Source organism: Terrapene carolina, unplaced genomic scaffold (genome assembly GCF_002925995.2).
Source record: "Terrapene carolina triunguis isolate 2854851 unplaced genomic scaffold, T_m_triunguis-2.0 Scaffold838, whole genome shotgun sequence".
NCBI classification, from domain to species: domain Eukaryota; kingdom Metazoa; phylum Chordata; order Testudines; family Emydidae; genus Terrapene; species Terrapene triunguis.
The window spans coordinates 17,218,928-17,233,737 of NW_020665189.1; the positions used below are offsets into that span (position 1 = coordinate 17,218,928).

A 14,810-nucleotide genomic window follows, 5' to 3' on the forward strand; every position below is an offset into this window, starting at 1 on the left:
GGACAGAGTTGGCTGAGCACAGAGCAGCTCCTTAACCCCTTCTTGTCCAGTGGGGGGTTTGTGTACCCCATCACATAGCTTTATGTGGGAGTCTGCATGTTGGCATCCAGAGTGCAGGCCGCAAATATGGCAAGTGCTTCCTTCTGAATCTGGTGGAAATGAGCTTCTGGTTTGTGATTTCTCAGATGTTTATTAGTGATTAAGTCTTTCCAATCAATGTCCAGAATCTTTCCTAGGCACTTATTTTCGAAGGCCTCTCTGACGTTTTAGTAGATCTCCAGCTTTCGCAGCCATAAGTTCGCACTGAGATTACATTTGAATTGAAAATTCTCAGTTCTGTGTATCTTTGATTCCTATACATTGTTGAGTTTAGTAAATGTTGGGGATGCCTTTCCTATCCATGATATCACGTCTGTGTTGGCCAATATGGTGCTGCCCAGGGAAAGAACAGGTTAAAGAGTATTTAGATAAGTTACGTGTACTCAAGTCGACAGATCCTGATGAAATTCATCCTAGGATACTTAAGGAACTAGCTGAAGCCATCTTGGAACCATTAACAATTATTTTTGATCACTCTTGGAGGATCGGTGAGATCTCAGAAGACTGGAGAAGGGAAAACATAGCACCTATCTTTAATAAGGGGGAAGAAAGAGGACCCGGGGAATTGTAGTCCAATTAGCAAAACTTCGATATCTAGAAAAATACTGGAACAAATTATTAAACAATAAATTTGTAGGCACTGGAGGATATCACTACGGTTATATGGAATAGCCAGCATGGATTTGTTCTTGCCCGATCTTTAAATTAGGTATTAATTATATTGATTACTTAAGAATCCCCAGTTATCACTTTGAGGATTGACAGGTTCTTGCCCCAAGATCAGGCCCAGTAGTATTTAAATTATTATATAGTTGGGAACCCCGATGTGCACAGTTGGAACACTCATATTATAGGAACTGTTTTATATTTACAAATATAATTTATTAAATACATTTAGCACAGTCACAAATACCCCAGCTCAGTAAGGTAGATAGAGATACTACAGAATGTACATCTGCACATCCATATACTCACACATCCCTTGTAAAACTACCTGAAGTGTTAGCCATTGTCTTTCTCGTCACCATCACCTTCCCCATCATCACTAGTGACCATCATTCTGGCATCTCCCAAGGACTACATCTCTTTATCCTACTGTCCCTCGGCTGCGATGCCACTTTTATAATATGTTACGCTGACGCCGTTATGTTTGATGCATATTCAGTGGGGGATTTTTTCCCCTTTTCCTTATTTGTATTTCCTCACCTTCATTCATTACCATGGCCCTTTTGTGGCTTGCTATCACGTTTGTTATTTCTGTCCTAACCAGTTCTTTCGGTTCTTTCCAAGTTCCAAGTTGTGGTGTACCTGGTAAGTTTAAAAGCATATGAACTTTGCCCCCTTTGCCAGCCTACTTCAACGCATCCTCTATGTTAAAGGTTGCAGCCATATATGGACCTTATGCTTTAGCTCATCACCATCTATCTAGGTGAAAGGTCCCAAATATATGTATGCTAACTCTGCCTTAGCTCAACATATGGGATGTGGCCTGTAAGTACCTTATGTTACAGCCAAAATATACTCTAATATAAACCTATTATAACAAAACAAATAAACCCATAAGAAAATAAGAAACTTATAAGAAAATATATATAGGCAAGCAAGCAGGCTAGCCTTAGATGTATCTCATGTACCTGTTATGTATGTCAGTTCATTGCCAGGACACTTCTGTGGTTGACTCATGTACCTGTGGTCAGAACTTCCCCTTAAACTCTATTTTCAACTCCCCAAATAGGCGGGGGGGTTTGTTGGGCCATTTATCTGTGCAAAGTTTCTGTTCAAAGTTCCTAGGCCTCAAGCCTTATGCTAACTTGCTGAAGCTAATGTCTTATAGGATACAGGCCTGTAGGTTTCTTGAATTACTGCTGAATATAATGCAAAGCAGAATATAATACAAAGCAGTGAATATAATAAAAGCAAGCTAGCCCAGTAGGCTACAGTGTACAACTAGTTGAAAGACTGTATTCAAAGAGTAGTTCAAAACTGGGAGGACGCATCTAGTGTGGTTTCCCAGGGGTGAGTCCTGGACCTGGTACTATTCAGTATCTTCATTAATGCCTTAGATAATGGAGTAGAGCGTATGCTTGTGAAATTTGCAGATGACACCAAGCTGGGAAGGGTTACAAGCACTTTGGAGGACAGGATTAGAATTCAAAACACCGTAACAAATTAGAGAATTAATCTCAAATCATCAAGATTAAATTCAATAAAGACAAGTGCAAAGCACTTCAGTTAGAAAGGAAAACTTGAATGCACAACTACAAAACAGGAAATAACTGTCTAGGTGATAGTACAGTTGAAAAGGATATGAGGGTTATAATGGATCAGAAATTGAATAAGGGGCGCCAATTTGATGCAACTGCAAAAAAGGCTAATTTCATTGTGGAGTGTATTAACCGGAGTGTCATAGGGAAGACAAGAAAGGTAATTATCCCGCTCTACTTGGCACTGATGAAGCCTCAGCTGGAGTACTGTGTCCAAATCTGGGCGCTACGCTTTAGGAAGGATGTGGACAAGTTGGAGAGAGTCCAGAGGAGAACAACAAAAATGATAAAAGGTTTAGAAAACCCGACCTATGAGGAAAGATTAAAAAATGGGGTGTGTTTAGTCTTGAGAAAAGAAGACTGAGGAACCTGACAACTGTCTTCAAATATGTTAAGGGCTGTTATAAAGAGTATGGTGATCAATTGTTCTCCATGTCAACTGAAAATAGGACAAGAAGTAATGGGCATAAGCTGCAACAAGGGAGATTTAGGTAAGATATGAGGAAAATCTTCCTCACTATAAGGGTAGCTAAGCTCTGGAATAGGTTTCCAAAGGAGGTTGTGGAATCCCCATCAATGGAAGTTTTAAAATACAAGTTGGATAAAGTCAAACACCTTTCAGGGGTAGTCTAAGCTTACTTGGGCCTGCCTCAGAGCAGGATGACTTTTTAAGGTCCCTTCCAGACTTGCATTTCTATGGAGGAGTCTTTTCTCCAAACTTCACTGAACAGCTCTGTCAATTTTGTTGTTGGTATCAGCATTTCTGCTGTAGTTTGATCATCTTCCACTACTTTATTTTTCAGCTTTTTTGATTGCAACCTGTACTTTTGACATCTCTATTGGACCGATGTTAATATCAAGTTGATCAGGTTCACATTTCATCAAAATTTGGTACTGCAGTGGGGCTATTGAGAACATCATTGAAATGCTCTGCCTATCTGTTTTTTTGTTCTTTCTCCGTTGTCGTTATTTTTTTATCTTTGCTTTTTATTGGCTTGTGTCTTGTTTGGAAACTTACAAGTGTGTTGAATAATGTGTTAAAACATGACTAAAAATTCAAGTATAGCTATACCCTATCACTTCTATCACAGCTTTTGCTAACACGTTTTGGGTATATACTGACTCCACTGTGGAGTTTGTCATGGGGACGAACTGGGGTGGCTCCATGGAAAAATATGTCCAGAATTGAGCTTCATACAGTAGAAAGATGCCTGTAGCAGCCCCCAAAAAGTATAGATGCTCAAGACCAGAAGATGCAGCAATAATTCCTCCTTCATGGTTTTATATGCACACCATAGAGTGTATATAATAAGCTTTCTTTGTGAGTAAGCTCTGAGGTCTGCCTAAGTCTTTTTCAGTGTTGAGAGGAGAGAGAAGTTGCAGTGCGATGGTTCAACCAACTATGCTAGAAATCATTAGGATTGTGCTTTACAAATCCCAGCCTTCTCTAGCTTTTGAGACACCTTCAAAGGGCCCGATTTTCAGAAATTGCTGAGCTCCATACCTTTTGAAAACATTCTCCTTTAATGTGTCTCCAGTTGGGCACCCAAAATCACCAGTCTCAATTTTGAAAACGCAATTTACATATTGCAATGATTTGAAATCTACCAGCAATGGGAAGAGTTAAAAGACATGATTTTACAGATCCGGATGTATAATTGATGTTAGGTGAAATCACTAAGTGTGTTATTTCCTTAGCTAATAGCTCAGGGCCACTTTATAGTGGATAGTTAATTTCATTTGCTGAGAGTTGAGTGAGAGTTGGTGAGAGTTGAACTAGGGTATCCAAATGCCATAGGTGTGCAATGAGTTAGGAAGAAAATGCCTTCAGCACATAGACAGGTGGCATTTTCACAGTACAAATCACGCCCTGAAGTCTTTCTTGCCAGCATTTTTCAAACTTGGCTTTTGAAAAGACAGTTAAAAATAGATTTGTTAAAGGTGTAGTCTTTTAAAAAAACCTTCTACAGACAATGATCAGATCATTTCTAATAAGTGGTTTTGTGAAGAACACCAAGATATATCTCTTTTTCCATGCACCATCCCATTCAAGGACCGCCATGTAACAGTGATCCTCATTCCAGCTGATGATACAGCACTCTTTGTAGATTCTTTTTTTTTTCAGCATTGCTGCAGAAGAGCTCCATCTACAATATCACAGAGCTCTCTCATATTGCATAAGGATGCTGTCTCTGCAGTTCTCCCAGGCCATATCATCCAAAGGAACAAGGGACTAAACTCTGTTCCAAACTCGTAGCCCTTGATTACATTGCCGTTAGACCACTGGGCTGGTCTTGGAGATAAAAGTGCATGGTATATAATTGTTACTGATGTATATTGTTTTTACCAGCTACAAAAGGTGTAACATTTAAGTTTCCTCCTCATTCTTGTCCCTCTTGCCTCCCCCACGTTCTCCAGCACTGGCTGAAATGAAGAGGAATTTTGCCTTTATGGAAGGTGGCAGCCCCGCTGGCTCAAAAGCATATTTTCATTAATCCTGCAACTGAGAGGAGATAAATAGTAGTGTCCCAAATGTTTACTGTTAGTCTCTAAGGTGCCACAAGTACTCCTGTTCTTCTTACTGTGCTTAGAAGTTTGGAGGGTCAAAATTGGCCAAAAAGGCCTGTCTGTGATCACTGGTACTCCTTCCTCACCCCACGCTGACTTCCCTCACTAACATGCAATGGCACAAACTCCAGGAGTTTGAAGCAGGTTGGGAGTGTACCAGTGTTGAGGAAATCTGTGCAAGAAAAAGCCGGACAGGTTTGACCTGCACTGTCTTTTCCTTATCTGTTAGAGCTATTCAGCTTTCTCATCTACACTAAACAATGTACAGTCTATTATTGCTACATTGTAGTGGATACTGTAACTAGGCCTGTGTTTGTTCTTGCTGCACTTATTCATCATAAGTAGTATGCATACTCACTTTGATTTTAATAGAGCTTCTTGTGGAATAAGGGCATCTTGAGTGACGTGCTAGGATATGGTCCCAGATGTTTCCCAGAAAAGAGAAGAAAGAATATTAATAATACGTTGGCTACAAGTAGTAATTTCTCACCCTAAATGTTGTTTTAAGCAGGTTGCAGTTTCTTGAAGACAAACTGCTCTTGTTTGCAGCTTAGAACTCCAGGTATTCCTTTCACATGCCAGACACCTTCTAGCCTGGGTCCAGTCCTTTCTTCCCCAGATCAGTCTTGGGTGTTTTCAGCAGTCATCTTGGGCAGAGATTCAGTAAAGAACCGACCCTGATTAACTCACTTCCCTGCCTTAAATAGGATTTACAAAGGAATCCTTTGTTTCCCAGTTTGATCCACATACCCTTTATGGGACAAATACTAGCAGTCCAAGATTGAGTCCAGTACCAGGTGACATGATCACGTGACCCTGCAGTGTCAAAGCAGCTATAAGTCCTCAGGAAGACTTCGTAGAATTACAGAACTGGAAGGGACCTTGAGAGGTCATCTAGTCCAGTCCCCTGCACTCATGGCAGGACTAAGTATTATCTAGATCATCCTTGACAGGTGTTTGTCCAACCTGCTCTTAAAAATCCTCAATGATGGAGATTCCACAACCTCCATAGGCAATTTATTCCAGTGCTTAACCAGCCTGACAGGAAGTTTTTCCTAATGTCCAACCTAAACCTCCCTTGCTGCAATTTAATGTAAATTTTGATTTGTGAATGGTGAAGGGAGAAAAAATGTTCTTCTTAACCTCTGAAGATAGGACATATTTATTTACACACATTTGCCTCTTCGGTTTAAATTATATTTAGCTTTCAATAAAGCTCAGCAACCTAATTACTTACTGAACCCACAAATAAGGCTGAAAATTAAATGCTTTCCCAAATGCCTTTCTCAGTCTGTATTCTAAACTATCTCCTAGTTTAGGAATTATCTACTCTTTTTAATCTTTATTTCAAGACTCATTTTTCTGAATTCATCTGTTTTGCACTGTGGTTGTCATCCATGAGCTTAGATGCTCAAATGATCCTGGACTTTCCATATCTGAATTAATTTTCCCTCTTAATAGTGAGTTCTTCCCAACTTATCATATTGATCAGAAATCAGCTATTTACTAATATTGTCATAACCATTCAAATAATTAAAAGTAATTAACCAATATGATAGCTATGGAGTCACTGTTTCTCTCTGATTCTTTCCCCAGCCTGAAAAAAGTCCACACAGCAGATTCTTAGTGGGTATAAACTGTCATCGTTACACTGACAGTTGACACCAGCTGAGTATCTATTACTTCCTCCACAACTATTTCTTCCCCTTATATACAGTTTTTCAATGCAAGTTCTGATTTATTCCCTGGTTGTGAAATTTTGACACGTGTAATGCCTTTGATGAAAAGCACAGAAAACAGAAGTGCCAACTTTCTGATACATTTGTATGTATAATGCATTTGTGTGTGTGTGTGTAATATGTATATATAATATAAGAATTATCCCACAGTTTACTAAATTGTGTAGTTTAGATCTGGTCAAAAATTTCTAAATCTGAAATTTTTCAATGAAAATAGGGACGTATATTTGTGCACATTTTGGGGGGGGGAAGATCTGTTTCGGTGTTGTTTTTGTTACATTTTTTTAACACCTCCAGTGTTCTTTTAATGGTTTGTTTGCTTTTGGCCTGTTGGTGTGAGCGATCATGGACCTTGAACCTGGCCGCTACCCAGCATTTCAGCTGAGCAACTGGAGAAAGGAACCAGCAAAGCACTAGCTCACAAAGGGCCCGACCCCCAAAGCTCCTCATCTGAGGGAAATGTCCAGGACCCCTGATTGGCTGGGTAGCACTATTTAAATCAGGAATAGGCCTAGGAAGTTGTTTGAGTAACGAGAGGAATCCTTGACTGGCTGCACTACGGACCCATTCTGCTTCCCTGCCTTCATCCCCGCCTGCTCCTGGTTCCTGTTCTCCTTATCCCAGACCCCCATCTCTTCCTATTTCCTGCTTTCCTCACTCCAGGTCCCTGCTCCTGTGCCTTACCCATGACTCTGTATCCAGCTCTGACCCCTGGGTTGGCACCTTACTCTAACCTTTAGGTTTGACCACCCACACCCTGATCATTACAGTTTGCCCTTTTCAAAATGATGGTATTATATGAATTTCAAATCCTCAGCTGTTGACCCTTAGACAAACTAGGCATACTGCATATCCTACAGAAAATGTTAACAATTTAACAAAATGTTGCCGTGTTCCTCATTAAATAAAGCACTTGTTTGTTGTACTCAAGTATTTGTAATGAACAAGGGCATGAAAGGATTTATTTTGGTAGAGAAGCAGCAGGTCTCGATCAGCACATTCCAGATTTCCAGTTTTTTTAATTTGATTTGAATTGAGATTATTGGTTTACTCAAAGGTATGTGATTTTTATCATATATTGTAGAAAGAAAGGGTGTGGACAAGTTGTCATGTATTTAACATTAAGAAATTCTAAACAGATCATATTTTCCTCAATTAATTTTGTAGCTAGCAAGTCTTTCATAGATGTTGATCCATTTTATAAAGGATGTCAAGGGGCTTTTAATCCATAAGAGGATATCATCTACATACATAATAAGGCTGTCTGCCAGATTCTGTGGTGTGTCTGAACAAGAGCACAGGACAGGGAAGTGTGTAGTTCAAAGCTCACCTTTGCAGTCCTCTGATCCTTCTACAGGGCTAGTGTAGAGCTTTGCAACCCGACCCAAACCCAAATGGACCCAAATACAAGTGTCGGGTTCAGGTCGGGTATGAAAACAACCCGGCTCTCTTGGGTGTTGTTTCTGATCACCTCCTCCTGCCCAGGGGTTTGGGGTGGCAGCAGCTCCATGCCCATCACCTGCTAGCCATTGCCACCTCGCTGTGTATGCTGAGGAGTGAGCATGCTGATGAGTCGCACCACCTCTCACTCTGCAGCATACGCAGTGCAGCAAGGCAATGCCACCATGCCAAATCCACTGGCAGGAGGAGGCCTGAGCATGCAAGCATGGGGAGCTGGAAGTCCTACCCAGCTTAGCCCCAAGGGTGAGGTGGCTCTGACAGAGGTTTGGTGGGAGCAACCTGGGGCACAGAACTGGCTGCCCTTTGGGTGCACGTTGCCAGGGCAGCGAGCAGCAGCCAGGGGACCGGTGGGCGGGGAGAGAGATTGGGCCATGTGGCAATTAGATCCAGCAGCTCTGCAGAGGAAACAAAGGAAAGAAAATGGAGTCTGAGCCACTGGCTAGACCCTTGCAACCCAACAGGATTTGACTACAAGTGTTGGGTTCAGGTCAGGTATGAAAACAACCTGATGTGCTAGGTCTTGAGTCAGATCTGGCTGTGGTCTACTCTGGCTTGGGTCACACTTTAAAATTACTCCAGAGCAGACCTCTAGTCTGGTCCCCAGCTCTGTGATAGATCAGCTGGCCATACTCCTTTCCTCCATCTCTGCCCTTTTTCCTTGTTATACCAGTGGTAAAAACAGCATAAGAGCCTGTATATTGGCTTATGCTATTAAAGGATCACCCACAGACCTTTTCTAAGCTTGCAGCAACGTGTAAGGAACGTGTACCTACAAGCCACAGTGAAAGGCAAGCTGTGGCCATGCTCACTGCTGTGTGTAGCTACATATGGCAGTGAAAGGCTCCATTGGGGGGAGCTGCCAGAGCCTTTCCCCATCACTGCAGCTCCATCAGGGCGAGCTGCTGGAGCCTTTCCCTGCTGCCAGATTCTTTCACTGTAACAGGGAAAGGCTCCGGCACTGGGACATTACAGTGCTAAAAATAGCAGTGTAGAGGGAGGGAGGCACTGCTTGGGCGTGTAGGGTATATACGTTAGAGTTCAAGCGTGTAGGGTACTCTACTTGCCTACATTGCTATTTATACCCATGCTAGTTGGTTGTGCAGTGTCTGTACTCTACATGCCACCGTAAGTATAGACCTACCAATATACGACAGTGGTAAGGCCAGATTGTGCCAGCAGTATGGAGAGTGTGGCCCACGTGGAGTCCCACTGAAGTCGATGTTTTTCCAAGCATAGTGGGGACCAACCACCCTACCAGAATTTGGGTCTAAGATTGGGCAAGGGCAGAGTCAAGGCAGGCATTTAACTATGTTATTTTAGAATGTATTTATATTGCGATTTTGAAGACTATCCTGCATTGTTAGCCCTTAGAGCATGGGATTGAACCCAGCTTTTCCAAGTCCTAGGCTAGCACCCTAATCGCTGCACCATCCTTTGTCTCTTTCCACAAGGGAACACAAGGACTGGTCTGTCTCTACTCTCCCTACAGGCTAATGTTGCCCCAAAGGGGCAGAGCCATTGCTCTCTTTCACACACCAGTCAGTAGAGCTGGCAGGCTGCACAAGGGGCTGGGGTAGGTGTGTAGCAGAGTGCATATTGCCCTACCGCAATAGACAGCTCTGGGAGCTATTCGGCCACAGAGTTGCCCAGAGGATTCAGGGGGCCTGGGGCAAAGCGGGGGAGCGGACATACTCACCGGGCGGCGCTCCGAGTCTGCAGCGGCAACAGGTCCTTCAGTCGCTCCGCGTCTTTGGCAGCACTGAAGGACCTGCCGCCGAAATGCGGCCAAAGACCCAGAGCGACTGAAGGGCCCCCCGCCACCAAAATGCTGCCAAAGACCCAGACCGCCGCCAGGTAAGTAAAAAGGCGCCTCTAGCCAGGAAAGGGTTTCTCGGCCAGGGCTTGCAGGGCCCCTGCAGGGCCCGGGGCCTGGGGCAAATTGCCCCACTTGCTACCCCTTCTGGGCGGCCCTGTTCGGCCACACTGAAGCTGAGTAGCTCCTGTTGCTTACTCTGGGGCAGTGCCACTCTTCACTGCCCTCATTTCCAGGCTGTGGCTCAGTGGTACTTAACAGACTGGCTTGCCCCTCTAAGGGCCAGAGGGCTGGGGCCAGAGACAGGAGGAAAGACCTTGAGGGCAGAGACTAAGGCCAGTTGGGTAATTGCCTAATGTTGTTTTTCATTTTGGTTTGTTGATTTTGGAAAATAAATAAAGCCCTGCAAGAAAGGCCTGCAAGACTGGTTGTGAATTTAGTTTGGGGCCTTGAAGAGGGGAGAGATTGGTGGTGGGCTGTTACAGACGAAAATGTTATCTCATTCAATATATTAATAAAACTTATAATCGTAAAAATCTGTCATCTTACAAAATAAACAAATCCCAGCAATTACCTCAATGCAACACAACCCTGACAGCAACATAAATATAACAATGATTTAATAAACCATGGACAAAATTGGCGCCAGAAGCCCGCTCCATCCCTGTCTCACTCACCTCCAAATGGCCAAGAAATGAAGATGAGGTTGGCAGCATGCCCCGAAGGGTAGAGAACTTTAGCTGATATGAAACAAGGGTGCAAAGCAATTTTTAGAGGCACAGGACCCAGCCTATTTGGTTGGGTGGGCTTCAGAGCTGAAGCTCCAGCCTAAGCCACAATTTCAAAGCACTGTCTACACCGCTATTTTTAGGGTGCTAGCATGAGTCTGTCAACCCGGGCTGGGAGACTGGCTTCTGTGGGTTGTGCATTCATACCCCTACAGAGCCCTCTCTCTTTCATGTGCTGATCCATTTTCCAAAAATAATCATTCTTCTGGTTGAGGAATTTGACAGACAAGTAAAGAGTGGCACTTTCTAGGCAGGGAGGCGTTGAAACTGATAATTACAGTGTAGTTGGTGATATGGTGTATCATGTAGATGAGCACTGGGTTGTATGTATATGTTGGGATGGAGGAGAGATTTGCTGCTATAAGAGGTTCTGGGCAGCAGAAGAGAGCAGAGAAGGGGTGGAGTTAGTAACAAGTTTGATTCACTGCATAATCTTCCAAGCAAATATAGCTGGGCAATTTAAAAAAAAAAATTGGGACAGAATTTGCATCTTAATCAGTCTTTTCATTAGTGAAGCTGTGCAGATGTGTCCTTCTGAAAATATAGTGATTTTAAAATGTTAATAGTGGTTTCATTGCTGCATTGTGTATTATACATTATTTTATTATTCATGTATTTAGCTGTTGGTGTATGACTTTTTTTTAAGAAAGGCATCTATTTGAAAGGCACAAGTGACGTGCAGTCCACATGGGGTTCTCAGCGTAAAAATTTAGTGTTTTAACTCTTATATTTGAGGCTGATTACCTTTTATATATGTTAAAATATTGTTGTTGGTTCTTTTTAATGAACATTTACATGCAGATATCCTGCTTTTCCAGCCCACGAGGCAACTTTATGTAATATACATTTGCATATGGACATAGTTATGATACTAGAACTGGAAGAAAACAAAATAAAAGTCTCATGAGCAGGTTAAAACCCTACTGGTGGAATACAGCTCCTTAAAAACTTGGTATCACCACGGCTTTATGGCAACTGCTTCAATTATAGGTACCGTCTCTAGCTGTGCATGCCAGGAATTAACTCTCAGGTGAACACCGATTGTCAGAAATGCATTCCAAAGGATTCTCTCAACATGAGGAAGGAGCTGTTGCTTGCTTTCTGAATTGTGAAGATGATAGTTCCTGAATGGTACCATACAAGGGAAATCTGAGAATAGCAATACAGGACCAGCAAGGGTGGGAAAGAGGATATTAAGCAAAGGAAATATTAAATTTAAAGGATGCTCTGATAACTATTTTAAAAGTTTGTTTCAGTTTTATGGTACCTGAAAACCAAAACTAAACCTGAATAATAATTGACTCTCTTAAGCCAGGGCTTCCACATGCCTGCCCGGCTGCCTTCGCCGCCACTGGTACCACCCCGAGCACACCTAAGAGCCCTGCAGCCCTCCTGGTAATTCAAAAGGGCCCGGGGCCCCTGGCCACCACTACTGCCCTTCTAAATTGCCCCTGGGCAATTGTCCCTTTGTCCCCCCTCCCCCATTGGCGGGCCTGTTCACAACACAAAACATCTGATATGTTTGTATCCCCGTTTTTTCGAACTGGATCCTTACAGGAGGAATTGGGGAATGTAGAAATTTACTCAACTATTTCAGTATCCTAGCAAAGCATCTGGGCCTCTAACTGCTAAGCAGTATGTTCCCTTCTGCAATAGTCACAGAGTTTCCAGGCCATTGCCTTCGAGCAGTAAATGCAGGTAGAAAGAATTTGAGAAATCAGCAGGAGCAGTCTAATGATCACTCAAAATTCAGAGGCAAACCAACCTGTGTGAAGACTTCTGTGAAATTTACTGTAGCTTTGAAGAAAGATTGGTGCTGTCCCAACATGAAGACAAATGTATCTAATCAAAATAGCTGTGTTCTGTTTTACACATTTACTGTGTAAATAGTTCCATGTGGAAAGAGTACCAGTAATTCTCCTTGACAACATTATGAAAAGAAGAGAATTATCCAGACAAATGTCTAGGCTAAGAAAAAGTTTGCAAATATATATTATATGTAACAAAAGAAGTTTTATTGTAACGTGTGTTATTAAAAGAAAATAATTTCTGGAAACTCATAGTTAAGGGTCCAGACCCTAACTCTAACCCATGTGCAATTGTGGCTTTTTTCTTAACTAGTTGATTATACCTATTTAAAGCCTTAACTCCTTAATGTAATGATTTTTGCAAGGCATGTTTTCCCCCCCCCCAGGAATAGTGTGGATCAGCATCCCTTTCCCCCCATAATCAAACGTATTCTTGCCCGGAATACTGCAGGTAAGGATGAGGTAATTTGTCATAACATTGCCTTGCAAGTAGTTGCAATTGAACAGATCTTAATGAATAATATTTTCCTAAATTGAACAAACAGCATGAACACCAATCAGCAGGGCTTCCTTTTACAGATTATGTTTTTCTCCTTGTGGCTTTGGATTTTTAACATAGCTATGGAATAATTAAGCAAAGTGGAGTATTAATGTAGTTTTGCTATTAATATATTAAAGTTGCCAGATGTTGTTCATTTTTTCCTTTCGTTTTTTAATGTATAGCACCATTAGAACTCTAGGCTATTGATGGGGTCATTGAGAACCTAGACATCGAGAACCAGTGTTTTTATGTACAAACAACATTTGAGCTAACGATCGTGTTGTCCTTCTTCCCTCATATGACTCCTTAATAGCACTTTTAATGGTCACCTTGGAAACTCACACTAGCAATTTTGGAACACCAGCAACATTTTAAGTAAGATAAGGGGAGCAGCGTCCAAAACACATTGATTCAAATTGATATGTCTTGTAAATTCCAGTAATTGTTTTAATGTGTGAAAAAAGTTGTTTTTAAATTAACCCCTCTATTTCCAGAGAATATATTTGTCTGGACATCAGTTTTCTGTGGAATAAATTTCAATTAAATATAGCCAAATTCTGGCCCTGCTCACTATCAGGGATAATTTTTCAGAAGAGATGAGGACTGGCCTAAATGCAGTTTGCACTGACAAAGTGTATCATCAGTGCAAAGCTAAGTAATTATACGCCTAGGTATCTGATTAACTCTTTCAATCAGATAGTTGGATGCACATACACTCAAACGTGTCCAATTCAATTGTGGATGAAATTTTTGTGGGGGAAATTTACACCTTCAAAGGGGAGATTGCCCTTCGGAAAATGTGGCCTATAGTGTGGACGTGGGAACAATAGTCATGAGGCACAAAATCTGCAAAAATAGCTTAACATGGGCTTCTAAATTCAGATTTAGTGGCCTTATACCAAGATGTCTCAGAGACATCCCAATACACTTTGTTCATGTACAGTACCTGGTTCATAGCTGAGAAATGGTGAGGACTGTGATATTCATGCATGACTGTTTGAACTATATTTCTGGTTGCATTATGTTTTTAAGAATATACATGTTGGCTACAGAGATACTCAATATTCCATGCAGGGTACTGATGGGTGGTAATCTTCAAAAGATTCAGAAGCTTGGTTTGGATAAGCACCTGAATGTGCTGAAGCCTATTCAACTCCATCTCTAATGTGATAGAGGAGAGTCAGGATTCAGTTGTAGTGAATATGCAGAGTATCGTTTACTAAGGACTCTGGATATAGACAGATCCTGTAAATGTCTGACTCTCTAACTCCAAGACTAAATAAATAGTCTGTGGTGTCTAAAGTCCATCACAAGGTCTCTCCAAGTCCTGACCTGGATTTAGCAGTTATGGGAAGGACTGTGACTACATAGCAATGAAAAAGCCCCGCAGCTCAAGACCCGTGGGCCCGAATCGACTGGCACAGGCCAGCTGCAGGTTTTTCTTTGCTGAGTAGACCTACCCTGAAAGAACAGACCACTGCAGGGTGGAGTTACAGTGGAAAAGGGAAATGCCCGGGATGGGAGGAAGTCAGCCTGCCACACCCCCACCAACCGCTAGGCAGCACTGGCAGTGAGTGTTTCTCTTCACTGAACAGCAGGGTTGAACTTACCACCTCAGGTACCTATGGATTTTCTCCGTTTAGATTCACGTACATCTCAGGACTCAGCTGTGGCCTCCTCACTATTGGTGGTGATGACTTGCTAGTCTTCATGAATACATCCAGTCACA

General features: G+C 42.1%; 1 protein-coding gene across 1 annotated transcript in view; it reads left to right on the plus strand.

The window, feature by feature from the left end:
* GABRB2 (gamma-aminobutyric acid type A receptor beta2 subunit) overlaps positions 1-14,810 on the plus strand; it is a 248,391-nt gene that overhangs the window by 186,395 nt on the left and 47,186 nt on the right. Inside the window, 1 exon segment of the mRNA XM_026660859.1 lies at positions 2,919-2,959. Coding sequence (XP_026516644.1) covers positions 2,919-2,959 — 41 coding nt within the window.